Source organism: Natator depressus, chromosome 15 (genome assembly GCF_965152275.1).
Source record: "Natator depressus isolate rNatDep1 chromosome 15, rNatDep2.hap1, whole genome shotgun sequence".
Taxonomy (NCBI): Eukaryota; Metazoa; Chordata; order Testudines; family Cheloniidae; genus Natator; species Natator depressus.
Window position 1 is genome coordinate 170,186 of NC_134248.1, and position 16,594 is coordinate 186,779.

General features: G+C 50.0%; 3 protein-coding genes across 6 annotated transcripts in view; 1 reads left to right on the plus strand and 2 right to left on the minus strand.

Annotated features, from left to right (window-relative positions):
• SLC35E4 (solute carrier family 35 member E4) overlaps window positions 1-16,594 on the minus strand; it is a 154,703-nt gene that overhangs the window by 104,163 nt on the left and 33,946 nt on the right. The gene's annotated exons all lie outside the window — the stretch shown is intronic.
• C15H5orf52 (chromosome 15 C5orf52 homolog) lies at window positions 959-4,852 on the minus strand. Its single transcript, XM_074972425.1, has 3 exons — window positions 4,733-4,852; window positions 3,442-3,550; window positions 959-1,344 (listed from the first exon to the last, which is right to left on the minus strand). Exons 1-3 carry the CDS (start codon window positions 4,807-4,809, stop codon window positions 1,087-1,089), a joined length of 444 nt encoding a protein of 147 aa, XP_074828526.1. The 5' UTR covers window positions 4,810-4,852; the 3' UTR covers window positions 959-1,086.
• On the plus strand, window positions 4,732-10,416 carry DUSP18 (dual specificity phosphatase 18). Of its 4 annotated transcripts, none has more exons than XM_074972421.1 (2): window positions 4,732-4,774; window positions 9,652-10,416. In XM_074972421.1, exon 2 carries the CDS (start codon window positions 9,708-9,710, stop codon window positions 10,272-10,274), a length of 567 nt encoding a protein of 188 aa, XP_074828522.1. In that variant the 5' UTR covers window positions 4,732-4,774; window positions 9,652-9,707; the 3' UTR covers window positions 10,275-10,416. The 4 variants fall into 4 exon arrangements, with proteins under 4 accessions (XP_074828522.1, XP_074828523.1, XP_074828524.1 ...); XM_074972422.1 differs by lacking the exon at window positions 4,732-4,774 and adding an exon at window positions 5,005-5,023; XM_074972423.1 differs by lacking the exon at window positions 4,732-4,774 and adding an exon at window positions 5,345-5,363.

Consider the following 16,594-nt stretch of genomic DNA (forward strand, 5'->3'; position numbering starts at 1 on the left):
TTCCCTCTCAAATTGATCTGTCGCACAGCTCAAAGATGAATTTCTCATTTTTAGTATATTTCAAGAACCGATTTCTTTCAAATCACCAGCAGAGAATCGAAAAGCATTCTGCCGAATCATTCAAGGAGAAATTGATCACTAGTACTTGTCAATAATGTATGTCTCATTATGAGTAATTTTCATGAACAGATCTCTACCAAAGGATCAGGAGAGAATCCGACTGGCTTTTTCAAGGAATAGTGCATGAGACATCAATGGCTACATCTGATTAGTAATGAATGTCTCATTTTTAGCAATTTACACTACCCATCTCTACCAAATGACTAGGAAAGTATCTAAAAGGTCTTTCGAGGATGGTTCCACGAGGTACTAATTACCAGCAGTGATCAGTAATAACTGTCTCATTTTTAGTAATTTCCACCAAATCATGAACTGATATCTACCAAATCACAAAGATCAAATCTGAAAGGCTTTTGGAGGATGATTCCATTTGTCATTGATTTATAGCAAGGATCAGTTATCACTTTCCCATTTTTAGCAATTTTCACGATAAATCTCTACCAAATGCCCAAGAGATAATAGACTTGGTTTTTGGTGGATGGTTCCATGAGAAATAGATCAGGATACCTGATTATGAATGACTTTCTCATAGTGAGTAATTTTCAAGAACTGCTCTGTACAATATGACGAGAAGTGAATCCTCGGGGCTCTCAGGAAGATTCCCTTTCAAATTTATCTGTCGCACAGCTCAAAGATGAATTTCTCATTTTTAGTATATTTCAAGAACCGATTTCTTCCAAATCACCAGCACAGAATCGAAAAGCATTTTGGCGAATCATTCGAGGAGAAACTTATCACTAGTACTTGTTCAAAACAGATTATCAAGAGAAGCAGCAGAAAGGGAATGGCTATTCAATTCATTTGTATTAGTTTATTGCTGAAACAACTAAGACCCTGCACTAGCTTTAACTCTCTTCATCTCCTCTTTGCTAAAAAGGCAAACTGAGTGTCAGAGATGTTGGAAAGAAACTCATTAGAAACTAAGAAAACAGCCTGACAGGGGTGCTGGATGAATGCCTCTCTGGATCATTTTTCAAACATCACGGTTGCTTCTTTCTTGGGGATTGCTTTCTGGCTGCCTTCTTGGGACCTCCTCATAGTCAGACTAGCAGAAGCGATCGCGAAGTTCTTGGTTCTCTGATTGATCAGCTCCAGTATTTTCCCAAATTTATCAGACTCCTTCTTCCACCGTGATATCTTCTTCTGCTGGTCACTCATGAACTTCTTCTTTAAATGCTCATAAAAGTGACTGCTCTTTTTTCTTGTCTCCTCCAAGTGATTTACCTTTAGAACAACAAATGTGTGATTTTCAGCACAGGATCCAGTGATGGTTCAAAAAAGCTCCAAAGTGGGGACAGCCTTTGGGGAAAGAGGTGTCCTCCAGGATCCTCCCCCACTCCCTGGGCTTTCACAGTAACTCCCTTACTGCTGATCGAGAGGGCTTCCGAATGCATAACCCTTCTCTGAACATTGACCTGGGAAGGTTGGTCAAGTACCTCTGCCTCCTTATCAGCTTTTCTAGGTTTCACCAGGATCAACAGAGATCTGCCCACTGAGGCCGAGAACACTCCCTGACATTCTGGAATTGACTGGATGCAGCGTTCAAAAGTTACTACCTTGCATACAGACAGAAATGCCATTGAGGTATGTGTAGGGCAAGTCTCCTTGTTTAGGTTTCAGAGCAGCAGCCGTGTTAGTCTGTATTCGCAAAAAGAAAAGGAGTACTTGTGACACCTTAGAGACTCCTTGTTTAATATCCATATCCTTGTTCTGCTATCGTAGGGACAAGAACCTGAGTAGTACAGAAGAACCCCAATCTGTGCAGTGCAGAGATGAGGTAATCTCCCCTGGTATCTCTAATGTGCTCATCAATGTGTTATCTACAACCAAGTGGGAGCAAAACAAGAGGGAACTGATTGCTGAAATGTTGTAAATGCCTGACAGCTGTGGCTATTTCCCACTCTCAGGGAGCTGGGTGGTCAGGGCCAGATGCTCAAAGGCACCTAACTGGAGATATCTTTGAGGAGCTGGGTCTCCGGGCTTTACGTGTCAGTCCTGCATCACAAGCACTGCTCGTTCTTCCCAGATATTTTGAGCAGGCTGATCACTCCTTGTCCAGCTTGAGCCCCCTAACATCCCAGAGGACAGAGATTCCCTATGGTCTTAATGTTCCATAATAGGACTAACTCCCAGACAGGCCATGCCAATGAGAAAACACCCATATTTTAAGACCAGGAGGGAGAATCAGCACTCTACCTGAGCCTTCATGAAAAGCCAATGGCCTCCTTATTCTACATGCTCTCTCTCCCTCTTGTTTCCCACTCCCCCGAGGAGAGCCCTTGGGTAGAGATCCTGCAAGGTTTGCCCTGATCCAACAAAACGCTGAATCACATGAACTAATGTCAATGAAGACAATGACACTACCTGCACGCTTACAGTTAAGCATGTGCTCCAGTGCTTTGTTGGATTGGGATCAGAGTGCTCAGCACTTATAGGACACATAATAAATAAGAAAAGGAGTACTTGTGGCACCTTAGAGACTAACCAATTTATTTGAGCATGAGCTTTCGTGAGCTACAGCTCACTTCATCGGATGCATGATGCAAGGTGCCACAAGTACTCCTTTTCTTTTTGCAAATACAGACTAACACGGCTGTTACTCTGAAACCTGTCATAATAAATAAGGTGGTCCTCAGATCCTGCCTCATCCATAATCAGAGGTGGCCTCCCAATGTCTTCTGCTGCAGAGAAGGTAGAAGGGGCTCCACTGAGAAGTTACAGAATTATAGAATCATAGATTAGGGTTGGAAGAGACCTCAGGAGGTCATCTAGTCCAACCTCCTGCTCAAAACAGGACCAACCCCAACTAAATCATCCCAGCCAAGGCTTTGTCAAGCTGGGCCTTAAAAACCTCTAAGGATGGAGATTCCACCACCTCCCTAGGTAACCCATTCCAGTGCTTCACCACCCCCTAGCAAAATAGTTTTTCCTAGTATCCAACCTAGACCTCCCTAGACCTTTCCCCAGACCAGCAAGGCTCACTGGTGCAGCAAACAAACCTTCCTTTTACACTAGGAATTGAATGTTGCCTCCATGGTGTTCCCAACCTTCACAGCAAGACAACTGGATTCCGACTTGAAACCAGACCTTCTTTCTCACTATGGCCCCTGGACCAGCAGCCATTTCAGATCATTTCTAACAGAAGTCAACAATGCTTTTATTCTGGGGACAAGATGGCTCAGTGCCTTGGAGCAGGGCTACAGAACCCTTCACCTCTAGCTCAGAGAGAGGAGTGCAGTGTGCTGGGGGTAGGGTCCTGGTTTGCTCAAGTCATTGTGCTGGGGGTCTCTCCAAATGCCAGAGAAGGGGTGTGAGCGTTACCTTTATCTCCTGAATTCGCTGGACACTGGTGTTGTCACGGATGATGACTGTGGATAAGTGACTCTTTGGCAAAAACCTTTTCACAGCCACTTCACTGCCATTGAAGAGACTGAGGAGGGGAAAGGGGCTTTGTTATAGTTTCCCCGCTCAGGAGAAGCAATACCATTGCTGGCTTAGCCCTACTGTTCACAGCCCCGCAAGCCAGACACCACACAGTGATGGAGTCACCCTGCCGTACTCAAGAGTTCACAGTCTTTGCTGACGTCACATGGCTCGAAGGCGTGTATTTTAGGTTTCAGATATTTATCACCAGAGTCTGAGCCTTCCAACTGAGAGGGTCACACCGAATCTTCCACCCAGTATACAGGATTTCTATCAGGCTCTCTCATCCCCCAGAGAGAGAAACTCTAGCCCAGCCACCAACACCCTCACCCCAAGAACATGTAGTCTAGTCCCTTCTGCCACCAAATACACTGACGCTCTCTCCTCTCATCCCAGCCCCTCAGTGAACACACAGCTCAGTCCTACCCCTGGCCCCTGCCAATACACTTATCTCAATTGCCCCCTTCACCCAAAAAAGTACACAGAGCATCATCTCCTTTCCCCTCCCATTTCCCTAATACACCTGCCTCAGAGATGTACCAATGGGGGTGGCGGGGTGCTCAGACTGAGAGCAGGAAAGGGCTGTCAATAGGAGGACAGATGTTGCAGAGAGATGTCCTGTCCCCAAGGGGAGGTGAGAAAGAAAAAGGACTACCTGTGGCCAGGGTGAGGGGGGAACAGGGCGCTCCCTCCCTGTGCCTGAGGTAAGAGGTCGCTATGTGGGGCGGGGGTGTGCCCCTATGTGTGTGTCGGGGGCGGGGGTTCCCTGTCCAGGAGCAAGAGTGGGGGGATGGAGGGTCCCTGTGCAGGGCAGGGGTGTGTCCCTGTGCTAGGGGGATCCCTTGTGCCCAGGAGTGAGTGGGTGGGCGAGGGTCCCTGTGTCAGGGAATGAGAGTGGGGGGTAGAGGGTAGGATGGTGGGGTCCCTGTGCCCAGGGGTGAGAGTTGGAGGCCAGAGGGTCCCTGTGAGGGGGTCCCTGTGCAGCAAGGGGGGTCCCTGTGCCCCAGGATAGAAGGGGAAGGCAGGGGGGTCTCTGTGCAATTGGGAGGGTCCTTGTGCCTGGTGGTAGAAGTGGGGGGCCGGGAGTCCCTGGGAAGTGGACGGGTCCCTGTGCCAGGGGGTGGTCGTGGGGGGCGGAGCTCCCCGTGCAGTGTGGGGGGGTCCCTGTGCCCTTCGGCCCGGCCCGCACCTGAACAGCACCAGCACTTGGCTGACGCGGGGCTGGAAGAAGGTGACCCGGGGCCGCGAGACCTTCTGCTCCTCCATCGCGGCTGGGCCGGGCCGCTGCCTCGGGGGCCGGCGCGTCACAATGGCCGCAGGGAAGAGGCTATCGCGGCGGGACCCCGGGGGCGACCCGGGGGGGGCTGGGGGCTCGGGAGTGCGGGATCCCGGGGCACCGGGGGCTCGGCGAGGTGCGGGACCCCGGGGGCGATCCTGGGCTCGGGAGTGCGGGATCCCGGGGCACCGGGGGCTCGGCGAGGTGCGGGACCCCGGGGGCGATCCTGGGCTCGGGAGTGCGGGACCCCGGGGGCGACCCGGTGGGGGCTGGGGGCTCCGGAGTGCGGGGCACCGGGGGCGATCCTGGGCTCGGGAGTGCGGGATCCCGGGGCACCGGGGGCTGGGGGCTCGGCGAGGTGCGGGGCACCGGGGGCGATCCTGGGCTCGGGAGTGCGGAACCCCGGGCGTGGTTCTCGGGCTCGCCCGCAGCGCGGGAGGGCCGCGATTGTCCCTGCGCGGCCCCCGTGGCCGGTTGCCCCGGAGACCGGGAGCCGCGCGGGGCCGGGCTCAGAGGCAGGAGGTGGCGCCGGGGGGGACGGGGGGTGAGTGCAGGCCCGGGGGGGGGGGGAAGCGCAGCCGGGCGGGGGCGTCCCACGGTCCGGGGCCCCGGCCCAGCCCGCCGCCGGCAGGGTCGCGGGAGGCCCCAGCTGCGGGGGCCCCTTCGCGGCGGGTTGTTTCTGTGCGGAGCCGGGGGGTTGGTCTGGCCGGGCCGGCTTGGACCCTGGCCGCCAGCTGGGGGGGGGGTAGGGGGGCAAACTTTTTGGCCCGCGGGCCACATCGGGGAATGGAACTTATAGGGTGGGCCCTGACTGCTCACAGGCTGTGCGGGCTCTGGGGTGGAGCTGGGGATGAGGAGTTTGGCTGTAGGAGGGTGCTCTGGACTGGGATCGAGGGGTTGTAGGGCGGGAGAGGGATCAGGGCTGGGGCAGGGGCCTGGGGAGGAGCTCAGAGGCAGGCTTCAAGTGGCACTTATCTCAGGCAGCTCCCAGAAGCAGGGGCATATCCCGTCTCCAGCTCCTACGCGGAGGCGCGGCCAGGCGGCTCTGCATGCTGCCCCATCCGCAGGCACTGCCCCTGCAGCTCCCATTGGAGCGCCAGTGGGAACCATTGGACTGCATGGGAACCAGAGCGGGGCCATGACGAAGCTTCCAAGAGCCGTGTGAGCGGCCCCGACCCAGCGGTGCGGCCTGAGCACCAGAGCAGGACCGAGCCACGTGGTGTGGCTCACGGGCCGGCTTAAAACGGTTTGTGGGCTGAATGCGGCCTGCGGGCCGTAGTTTGCCCACCCCTGAGCCAGAGGGTACAGCACAGCCCCAGCATCACATCTCTTGGGGCGGGGCTGACTCACCCTTGTCCCGCACGTGGGGCAGGCAGTGCCCAGCACCCACTGAGCCACCTGCCTTCCAGTGCTAGCGCTTTGGGGCAGGCTGTACAGCACTGGGCACCACGGAGTCCTGGGCCATGCCTGGGGCTGCTAGACATAACCGCTATACCGATAACCACGCTTGGTTATAAGCAGAATGATAAGTTACAAGTATTCAGAGCACGGAGTCGGTCAGAGTCCTGTGTTCAAACAGAGAGGTTACAAATGAGAATAAAGTCTCCTGCTAGGCTTCCTGCCCATGAGCCAGGGCCTGCCTCCATTGAGAAAAGGGCAGGGGAGCCTCATTATAGCCCTGTTAAGTTTCAGGATTTCCAAGTCTCAGGAACCTGAACATTCATTCCCCCGCACCTCCTGCCAAAGCTCTACAAAGCCTTTCAGTGTTTACTCCCACAGGTTCCCTTCCTTGAAAGACACACACACACTCAGCTCACCATTTTTCTGCACCTTCTGCCCTAAACTATTGTGGACTCAGAAGTGGGTGCATTCAGGCTGTGGACAGTGGTCGCTGTGCGTACAGTGGTTTGTTAAGCACTGTCGGATCACTTGGTGCATTAGGATTTGAAATGATTGTAATGATGGCAAAGGAACCCGTATAATTTCTCCACTTCCCCCCATTTTGCATTATGTGTTGACGTCATTGGCTATCTTTCACCTTGCATTTTATGTAACCTTGTGAGACTGTTCTTGCAGCTGTGCAGGGATGGCCAAACGATAGCTTTGGGATGCAGAAATGGCCTCTCCTTGAAGCACTCTGAATTCAGTTGTGGTGCAGTACCCTACGCTGCAGGAGATAGCATGCCACCCTGCTCCTGTTTGCTCCTATAGTTGCCACACTTTCATAGAGACAGAGCAAGAGTGTAATCCTAAAGCAGAAACAGCAGTGTTCTGCACCAAAAGGCAACCAGCTCTGCTAAAAGAAAAGGAGTACTTGTGGCACCTTAGAGACTAACCACAAGTACTCCTTTTCTTTTTGCGAATACAGACTAACACGGCTGTTACTCTGAAACCTGTCATTATGCACAGCTCTGCTAAGGGTCAGTGGGGAAAAAAGAGCAGGTAAGCATCTGAGAGTGTAAATCCTGATACTAGCACTTTGAACTTACATAGTACCTGCCATTTGAGGAGTTCAGTGCACTTTACAAATTATAATTTACTCTCATAGTTGTAACCCTAACTCACCAACAGTAACATGTAATCTGTAAATGAATCCTAATGCTGATCTTTACTCTCACCAGCAATCCATAACTCTGAATGTAAAAAGAAAAGGAGGACTTGTGGCACCTTAAAGACTAACAAATTTATTTGAGCATAAGCTTTCGTGAGCTACAGCTCAGAATGCATCCGATGAAGTGAGCTGTAGCTCACGAAAGCTTATGCTCAAATAAATTTGTTAGTCTCTAAGGTGCCACAAGTCCTCCTTTTCTTTTTGCGGATACAGACTAACATGGCTGCTACTATGAAATCTGAATGTAAAATGAACCATTTACCTGAAACCTATAACTGGTTATGCCAAATCCAATCCATATTTGTAACTCTAACCCACAACTGTAACTCTCATGTGTAAATTGTAACATATCTGAAACACACAACCCAATCTTAACCCTATACATAACCCAAGATCATAACCAGTAAACTGCAAGCATTGACTGCAGTCAATATATAACCCATGTTTGTAACCTAAACTCATAATTTTAAACCCATAATACATCATTTTATGTTTCTATAAACCTTTTCATCCACATAGGACTATACAAATAGGCTTGGAAGGATTAGATTTTTATCAGTAAATGTCAGTTTTACTTTATACACGTAAACCAACGAAAAAAATATTTCCATAGCTGATAGAAGTTACAGACATACAAAGAATAATGCTGCTTGATGTTGACCCCCACATAATTCATGCAAAAATTTAAATCAGTAACCATTTAATTTTAAAAAATATATATCTGTCAAAATTATTTTAAAAAATTCAGATTTGGCCCCACCTATATATAAATATCCAAGCATGAGGCCTCCCACTGTAGACAAAGCCCTGGCTGGGATGATTTAATTGGGGATTGGTCCTGCTTTGAGCAGGGGGTTGGACTAGATGACCTCCTGAGGTCCCTTCCAACCCTGATATTCTATGATTCTATGATTCCACCTGGCTGGAAAAAGCAAGGCTGGCCCCAGTGGTTCATGCTGTTGCCCAGGCCTCTCACAGTTTCTATCACTGTAGAATATAGGGCCTGGGTTTTTCCTTCCTTTTGGCCATAGCTCAGTATCATCTAGTGGGCTCCTGTACATTTCTAACTTGTTGTGAAAGCTGGAGGAGGGGATGGAGCTAATTCTGAGCCCTGTTTAATGGCTGCTTAGTATTGTTCAACAAGGACTTGTCTACCTGAGACAGAGCCTGTATTCAAATACAGGTTTCAGAGTAGCAGCTGTGTTAGTCTCTTATCTGCAAAAAGAAAAGGAGTACTTGTGGCACCTTAGAGGCTCTAAGGTGCCACAAGTATTCCTTTTCTTTATTCAATTACAGTAGTTCTCAACCAGGGGTACATGTACCCTTAGGGGTACGCAGAGGTCTTCCAGGGGGTACATCAACTCATCTAGATATTTGCCTAGTTTTACAACAAGCTACATAAAAAGCACTAGCAAAGTCAATACAAACTAAAATTTCATACAGATAATGACTTGTTTATACTGCTCTACAGACTATACACTGAAATGTAAGTACAATATTTATATGCTAGTTGATTTATTTTATAATTATGTGCTAAAAATGAGAAAGTCAGCAATTTTTCATTAACAGTGTGCTGTGACACTTGTATTTTTAGGTCTGATTTTGTAAGCAAGTAGTTTTTAAATGAAATGAAACTTGGGGTACACAAGACAAATCAGACTCCTAAAGGGCTACAGTAGCCTGGAAAGGTTGAGAGTCTAATACAGTAGCTGTTCTAATACAGTAGCTGGGGTTTGTGGGTTTAGATGTGTCCCTAGAGAACAGTCTTGAAAGGCTGGGCACAGGGCCTTCTACATTCGCGGTCCATAATCTTGCAATGCTCTTCCCTAGTAGACATCTAGGGCATCTTTGCAAGTCGGGCTAAGGCTTGCTGCAGGTGTTTGTGGTACAGAATGTGCTTACTGCACGTGCTCTTGGATTTGTTTGGCAGCTTGCCTGTCGTGAGCGTGAACTCCATTAGGCTGTGGAATAGTCTCTTGGAAAAGGAGTGAAAACCCGCTTCACTTGTGACATCAGATGGAATCACTCTGCATTTATAAAGCGATCATGCATTGGCTGGGAGCTGGACTGGATGAGGCCTAAGATGGCTTCCCCATCTTTAACGTGGATGATTCTAGATCTAGTTAATTTTTAAAGCACGTGAAAACTTCACCTTTACTAGTTTGGTGGCAGCAATCTACTGCCTTCAGTCTCCCAAGTGTCTTCTCTCTGTTTTCTCTAGGCAAAGAGCGTGACGATGCAGCCCTCCATTGCAGCTGGTTTATAAAGTTTGCCTTAATGAATACAGTTTTTGGGACTATTCCCATCTTATTCAGGCATCCGTCCATTTATGGCCTGTCCCGGATCACCAGTAGCCTGTACCTCAGCAATGGTACGGCTGCCAATAACAAGCTCCTGCTCTTCGCCAGCCAGATCACTACTGTCATCAATGTGTCTGTGGAGGTGGTGAACACCTTCTATCCAGACATTCACTACATGCACATCCCTGTAACTGACACCCCCATCTCTCGCCTCTACGATTACTTTGACCTCGTGGCAGATAGGATCCATAATGTGGACCTGCAGCAAGGCCGGACACTGCTACACTGCGCTGCAGGCATCAGCAGGTCAGCTGCCCTGTGTCTGGCCTATTTGATGAAGTACCATGCCATGTCTCTCGCGAATGCTCATGCCTGGGTCAAGTCCTGCCGCCCCATCATCAGACCTAACAATGGGTTCTGGCGACAGCTTGTCCAGTATGAGTATAAACTCTTCGGCACCAATACAGTCCGAATGGTCAACTCTCCACTGGGTTTGATCCCGGATCTCTATGAAAATGAAGTAAGAATAATGATAGCATTTTGACTGTAACTAGGTTTACCACATCTCATGAAGGAGCCCAGAGGGAAAACAAAGGGGCAGCTAAGCTTGATGAAGTTTGGAACGTGGACAATAAACTCTTCAGCCCGGTGAGGTTTACTGCCCCGCTGGTATAAGTATAGGGGATTAGCTGAGACGAATGGGGCTATCTGGTTTTTATTATAAATAAAACCAAATTTAAACTCCACTGTTGGGTTTCACATCCCATTTGTATTGACTTCTGACAGGAGCTCTAGGTGCTGTCTGAATGCTACTGGTATGTGTTAAGAAAGCATCCTTTTATCCCACCATTGTGAGATGTTCATCATCTCTGGCTCTGTTCACGCTCAGGGATAGATTCCAGCGGAAACTCAGAACAATGGGAAAGTTGCCAACTATTCTTTTTCTAAATAGGAATTGAAATGAAGTGTTCTGAAAAACTGACCCCAAGCCCAATCCTTTGCTGTGTTGCAGAGATGCTAGAGATGTCCCCTGCATCCCTGTTTCCAGAAGCTTAAGGATTCCCTGCCTTCTCCCTTCACCTCTGCATCTCATTACCCCCACTGCCTTTCTGCTGGAGGATGCATAGGCACTCCTCCCTTCAGAGATCCTTAATCATCTGAGGGAATTGCTATGCAAAAACCTGGTGACTTCCACATCCACAACCTCCTACGGCTCAAGGTTCTGCCTCTGCAGCACTGCTAGCCTGTGCAGAGAGAAAATGGGACCAGGAAACAGGCAAACATGGGGTTCCTACATGGCAGTTTTGATCAGTGTCACAAGATCACCAGCCTTCCTACAAACTTGAGGCCTGATCCTATCAGGAGCAGGCCCCATCTTTTTAGTTCCTGAAGGATTACAGTGAAGTTGTCAGGTGTCCTTGCTTTGGCCATTTTGGCTTGAGCAGTGGCAGCAGCTATCTCAGTCATTACACTCCCCTCAAACCGTCGAGTCTGGCATCTGAGGCTTGGGGCTGCATGGAGGATCTCCGTGTTTGAAGGGGAAGATCTCTTCAGCCTCAGGGAACAGAAGATGCTGTAGAAATGATGGACACAATGTCCACTGTTATGCCTCTTCAGCCTGGTATCCTGTCGAGATCACCCTATGTCTGCTGGTTTCCACACTTATTTTAACCCTGTTCTTGAACTATACAACAGCCCTAATACAGTGCAAGGCAGAAGCATGGCTCAGGGGCACAGTCCAATCCCATCCAAGGTGAAAGGTCTTGTCTACACTGTTTCAGTGCGAGTGTAGTACCTACAATAGTGCAGTTAGTCCTCCTAGTACAATCCCACTATGCTCTTGCTCACCCACTAGCAACAGCTCAGACCACGGGCTGTCATGGGTCAAACTAGCTGCACGCAGGCCCAAGAACAGCCAGGATGGTCCAGGGATGGTTTTAGCTCTGTTCAGCCCTTCTGCTCCCCTATTCAGGGCAGGTCCGAGAGACACTAAGGCTGTATGTAGCTGGTCTCACCTCTTCTTGTTCCCCATGCGCACCCCGGCACTCAGTCCCATGAGCAGCAATAAAGGACACCCCAATAATCCAAAATACAACTTTCCTAGAACTTAACAAGAGCAGCAAAAGCTAATTTTCTTTTAAATGTCCAGAGGATTCACTTGTGTCACACCTCCTGCCACACACACACACTGGTTAGTCTACAGCCGCCCCGCATCCCCTATGTAGAGGAAAGGAGGGAGGTCACTGCAGTCTGCTTCTTGCCTCAGCAATATCACCCATGCCCCTGAGATGTGAAAGAGGCAGACGAACCAGGGCACACAGATACACAGCAAAGCTAATGCTAGCCTCAGATACCCAGTAAACCCTAGTGATTCATTATTGCTTATCCTCACTGAGTAATAGAACGGCCCCTGGGGGCACCACTGCCATAGATGAGGACAGGCATGGAGGCTGTATGGGGGCCCCAGGTAGATGTCCTCCAGCTGGGCCCAGACAAGTCCTAGAGGGATCCTAGAGGGAGACCATTAGTGCAGTTACAGAACAATAACAGAGCAAAATTAATGCATCAGTCACAGAATGACAAGAATAGGGGTGTTGCTATAGACCCCTCCAGGAAACCCCCTCTGTACTGTGTATTTTGTGCCAGCCCTGGGGTGCCCATCGCTGCTCCTTTCCCCCACCCCCATCTGCCTGTCCCCACAACCCCAGACAGACTCCTGTGGCTCTCTCGGCGCCTGCTTGCGGAGGCGCCCTGTTGTGGAGGCGCAGCAAGGCAGCCACCCCCTGCGGCCCCCCTTGGCGGGGTTCCTGGTCAATGGGCTGGGAGCCGGGTCAGCACTGGGGGAGAAGTGGGGGACGAATGCAGCATGCGGAGACTCTCCGCAGCATGCAGGGAAGGGGGGAGCTGCCCCCCAGGTGAGAGTGCCCCACATTGCTGACCCACGGCTACATGGAAATTTTATACATTAAACGTCAATTTTATTATGTATATTTCAAGTATTTTATAAAAATAAAGTACAGGTATCACCAATGTCTTAGACAATAAAATACATTTTTATCTTAAGCCAGTTTGACACAGTCTTTTATGAGATTCCCTGCAGCTTTTTGAGTATGATTCTCAGCCACCTTTAGGACAGTTTTCCTTAAGAGATCACTTTGTGAGGGTTTCCTTCAATGGTGCCATCATATAACTTCTCTGCAGCATGAAAACAGATGTAGATTTAGTTCCTCAAGAGAATCAAATGCTGGTGGTTGTTTCAGAAAAGGGAAGAGAGGGTCACAGGTTCCCTTGGCAGAGAAGAGTCCACACAGTTCAACCAGAAGTTGGCACAGCTGGCATGATAATGGCTGCCCTGGCAGAAGACAGGGTCTGAGTTTCCTGAAAAAGCCTGCCGAGTAAAGTAGTGATTACTACAAAAGCTGCCTTTATAGCCACACAGGGCTGAGCACTAATGAGGGGGCAGCAGACCCTGCCTGATTGAGGCCACAGAGACAGCATACTGAAAACTGGACCCACATGGCATGAGATGGAGGTCCCTCACCTTTAATTGTGAGGTTACAAGTCCAATGGTCCAACTTGAGCCAGAGTGGCTCTAACAGAGCAGCTGGTGGCCTCAGGATATACTAGAAACAACACAGCTCTATGAGCTCTGAGCACTGGTCATTGCTTAGTTTAGTGGCTCTGCTCAGAAGCATTGTGCTAGGCACTGCACAGACAGAGGCAGCCAGTCCTGCTTTGAACAGATTGCACTTATCCCACCAAACGACATGCACCTTGTGCTTTACGGGTAAAGGCCCTGCAGAAATACGTGATCCCTTTCCAGCGACACAGAGCTGAGTCCATAGGAACGGACAGGGCTGGCTGCATTTACCGCTGAGTTCCCCTTCACCTCTGTTCAGCAAATGCCACAAACTTTGCCAGGTGCTAAATCCTGCCCAGGTGAGTGGATTTCACCTCCCAGGGAGGGCTCCAAAAGCTGGAAAGTTACATCAACAGAGTCAAGAAAGAGAAACAAGAGTCAAGGTATTCCATCCCTAAGAGTTAGAGACCCAACTGCAAGGAGCCCATATAATGCACCAGCTCTCAAGGAAAGGGAGGTAAAACAAAGCTTCCAACTTCTGATGAGCATTAAAGAGCCCATGGCACTTTGCAGAGTAAGGGTGCAGGGTAACCCGGCAGGGACCTCACCAAATGCAGGAGCTGTTCCCATAGCTTTACAATGCTAACTACATCAATAGCAATCGCTTGTCGACATACCGCCTTGTGCTGTGATCCTACTGGCTCTCATGCACGAACTAAACAGGTCAAGCAAACCAGGTCAGGTCCTAGAGGGGAGACCTCTTAAGGAACAGCAGGAAGTGGTGATGGGGGGGGAGGGGGACTCTTGACTGATGCACTAAGTCAGCTGCCAGCGTGGTGGTAAGGTCACCCAGCTACTGGAGAGGTTGTCTGCTGGACAAGACGTAAAGATGATGCAATGTCTTGCACCTGCGTGAGTTGTCAACGGTGGGAATTGAACTACATCCTTCATGTGAGCCTCTACTACCTAAGATAAACTTTGGAAATCAGGGCTGCTGCAGGCTCCTAAATGTCTCTATGTAGCCTAGCCGCCACTAGAGGGGATAGAGTGCCACCCTGAGACACTCACTAGCTGCAGTCAAGATTCAGAGTAGCAGCCGTGTTAGTCTGTATTCACAAAGAGAAAAGGAGTACTTATGGCACCTTAGAGACTAACCAATTTATTTGAGCATAAGCTTTCGTGAGCTGCAGCTCACTTCATCGGATGAAGCTTATGCTCAAATAAACTGGTTAGTCTCTAAGGTGCCACAAGTACTCCTTTTCTTTTTGAAGTCAAGAGAGATTCTAGGGGATTTTTACTAGAGTGGATGCATTAGCCCCAGCGTCCTGGCCATGCTGCAATTGGAGAATTACATTCTGCCTCCCTTGTAGTTTCCATTGAAAAGCTTATCCCTAGCTGTTGGTGTTGAAGGCTATTAGTCAGCTGCTGCCATGTTTCACCCCAGACAAGTATATTTTGGATGGTTTGGCTTCCTGCAGGAGGAAAGGTTGTACTGTACACATGGACAATCATTCATCATTACAGCCCCCACGGGGCTGCACAGCCTAGGTACAGCTTGCAGCATTTGGACAGTCAGCCGCCTATCAAACAGGTGAGTGCATGATGATTTGAGCAGACTTCAGCCTGTACCAAAGCAGGTGAATGATGAATGGGGCTCCTGTTCCCCTCCTGACCCCATTCAGCAGCAGTAGGGTCGCCAAGGCACTTGCTCCTGCTGCTCCCCGCCCTCTGCCCTGAGATTCCACACAATCTGGGGGCTGAGCTGCCCTCAGGGTAACTCCAGGTTTGTCCTAGGATAAAGATCAGAACTCAGGCAGGATCAAAGGGGTATTGCCTTCCAAACAGGAGCTCTAGCCCACGGCCTCTGAGTTAATGAGGCTTTGTCCTTTGCTAGCTGCCCTGGAGCCACAGTTAGTTCCGCTTTACCGATGGCGATACTGACTCATGGAGAGGCCACATGTTGTGCCCAAAGTCACACAAGTCAGTTGTAAAGCCAGAAAGAGAACCCAGGAGTCCGGAGTCCCACTCCCTGCTCTAACCACTAGGAAACACTCCACTTCCTTGCCATATGCAGCTGTTTACTCTTGAGTCCCAAGGAAGATTTCAGAAACAAAATAGCAGCTGCCCCAGGAGAAAGAGTACAGCCAGATCACCTGAAGGCCTCCCCAGCCCACACATGGACACCCCCCTCCCCAGGGCTGGGAGTTTTTTGCATAAGCTGAAATGTCTTACCAGCCTCTGGAGAACATTGGGGCTGAGCGAGAGAAAAGCCTGCAGGTTATTCCAGGCTAAGTCCACCTTCCGTGGGCTGTGCTGCAACAGCTTGCTGGCTACCTTCTGAGTCTTCATCCCTCTTTCCACACTGTTAGACACCCTGTAAACTTCAGGCAAACCTGCCCACGAGGGAAGGTGCTAGTCAGGGGAAGAAGAGACACCCAAAGACAGCTTCTCTGGGGAAATTAGCTGTCACTGTGCTGTCTGCATCCTTGGGCATTCAACCAGGAACAATGGAAGGTAGAGGATTAATGGCTACAGACCCGGTGGTCTGGCCTTAAAGCCCCATCAGGCATGCAGCTTGCAGGGCATTGTTTGCAAAGCAGGTGACTATAAATTCAGGTGATCATATGTCCTGCTTTGGCTGGGACAGTCCCTTCTTTGAGCCCTGTTCCAGCATCCCGACTTTTTTTTTTTTTGGGGGGGGGGGCAAAAATGGGCATTTGTTCCATTTGCTCTTGCCAACTTGATCAGTCGGCAAGAGCAAATGGGACAAATGCCCACCTTTGTCAACAAGTGGGGTGTGGAGGAACATGCATGGAGATGAGCAGTGATGCCAGCTCCACACAGGGGTTGAGGCAGGGCTCAGGCAAGCAGGGCTTGAGCGAGCAGCGACTCCATCCCCAGGCTCCTGGGAGTGGGGGCAGGCAGGGCTCGGGCGAGCAACAATGTCAGCCTCACCCAGGGAGGTGGGGGCAGGGTTCGGGAGAGCAGCTTGGGCCAGCCTCACACTGGGGGGAGGGGGGGTCTGGCTAGCCCCACATGGTGTCCAGTTTTCCCTTTGGGAAATAGGGTCAACTTACTATAAATATAGATCCCAGAGGGAGCTGCGTATTTGGGCGTAGGAAGAATCCTTCCATAGAGGGTCTCACAGAATTAGAGTTACCCCACAACCCATCTAACCCAAGCATCCCCTCCACTTCCACAAAACACACCACTGGGTTATCTAATCCCCTGGCCTGTCTCAGACAGCGGCCAATGCAGGATTCTCCAGAGAAAGCTGTGAACCC

What these genes read in the sequence shown, in the direction of transcription:
- C15H5orf52 (XM_074972425.1), bottom strand. Translation starts at nt 4,809, where the DNA reads ATGGAGGAGCAGAAGGTCTCGCGGCCCCGGGTCACCTTCTTCCAGCCC. An exon ending in CAAGTGCTGGTGCTGTTCAG is followed by an intron (nt 3,551 to 4,732) that starts GTGCGGGCCGGG and finishes TCCCCTCCTCAG; the next exon opens with TCTCTTCAATGGCAGTGAAG. An exon ending in AGCGAATTCAGGAGATAAAG is followed by an intron (nt 1,345 to 3,441) that starts GTAACGCTCACA and finishes GTTGTTCTAAAG; the next exon opens with GTAAATCACTTGGAGGAGAC.
- DUSP18 (XM_074972421.1), top strand. Translation starts at nt 9,708, where the DNA reads ATGAATACAGTTTTTGGGACTATTCCCATCTTATTCAGGCATCCGTCC.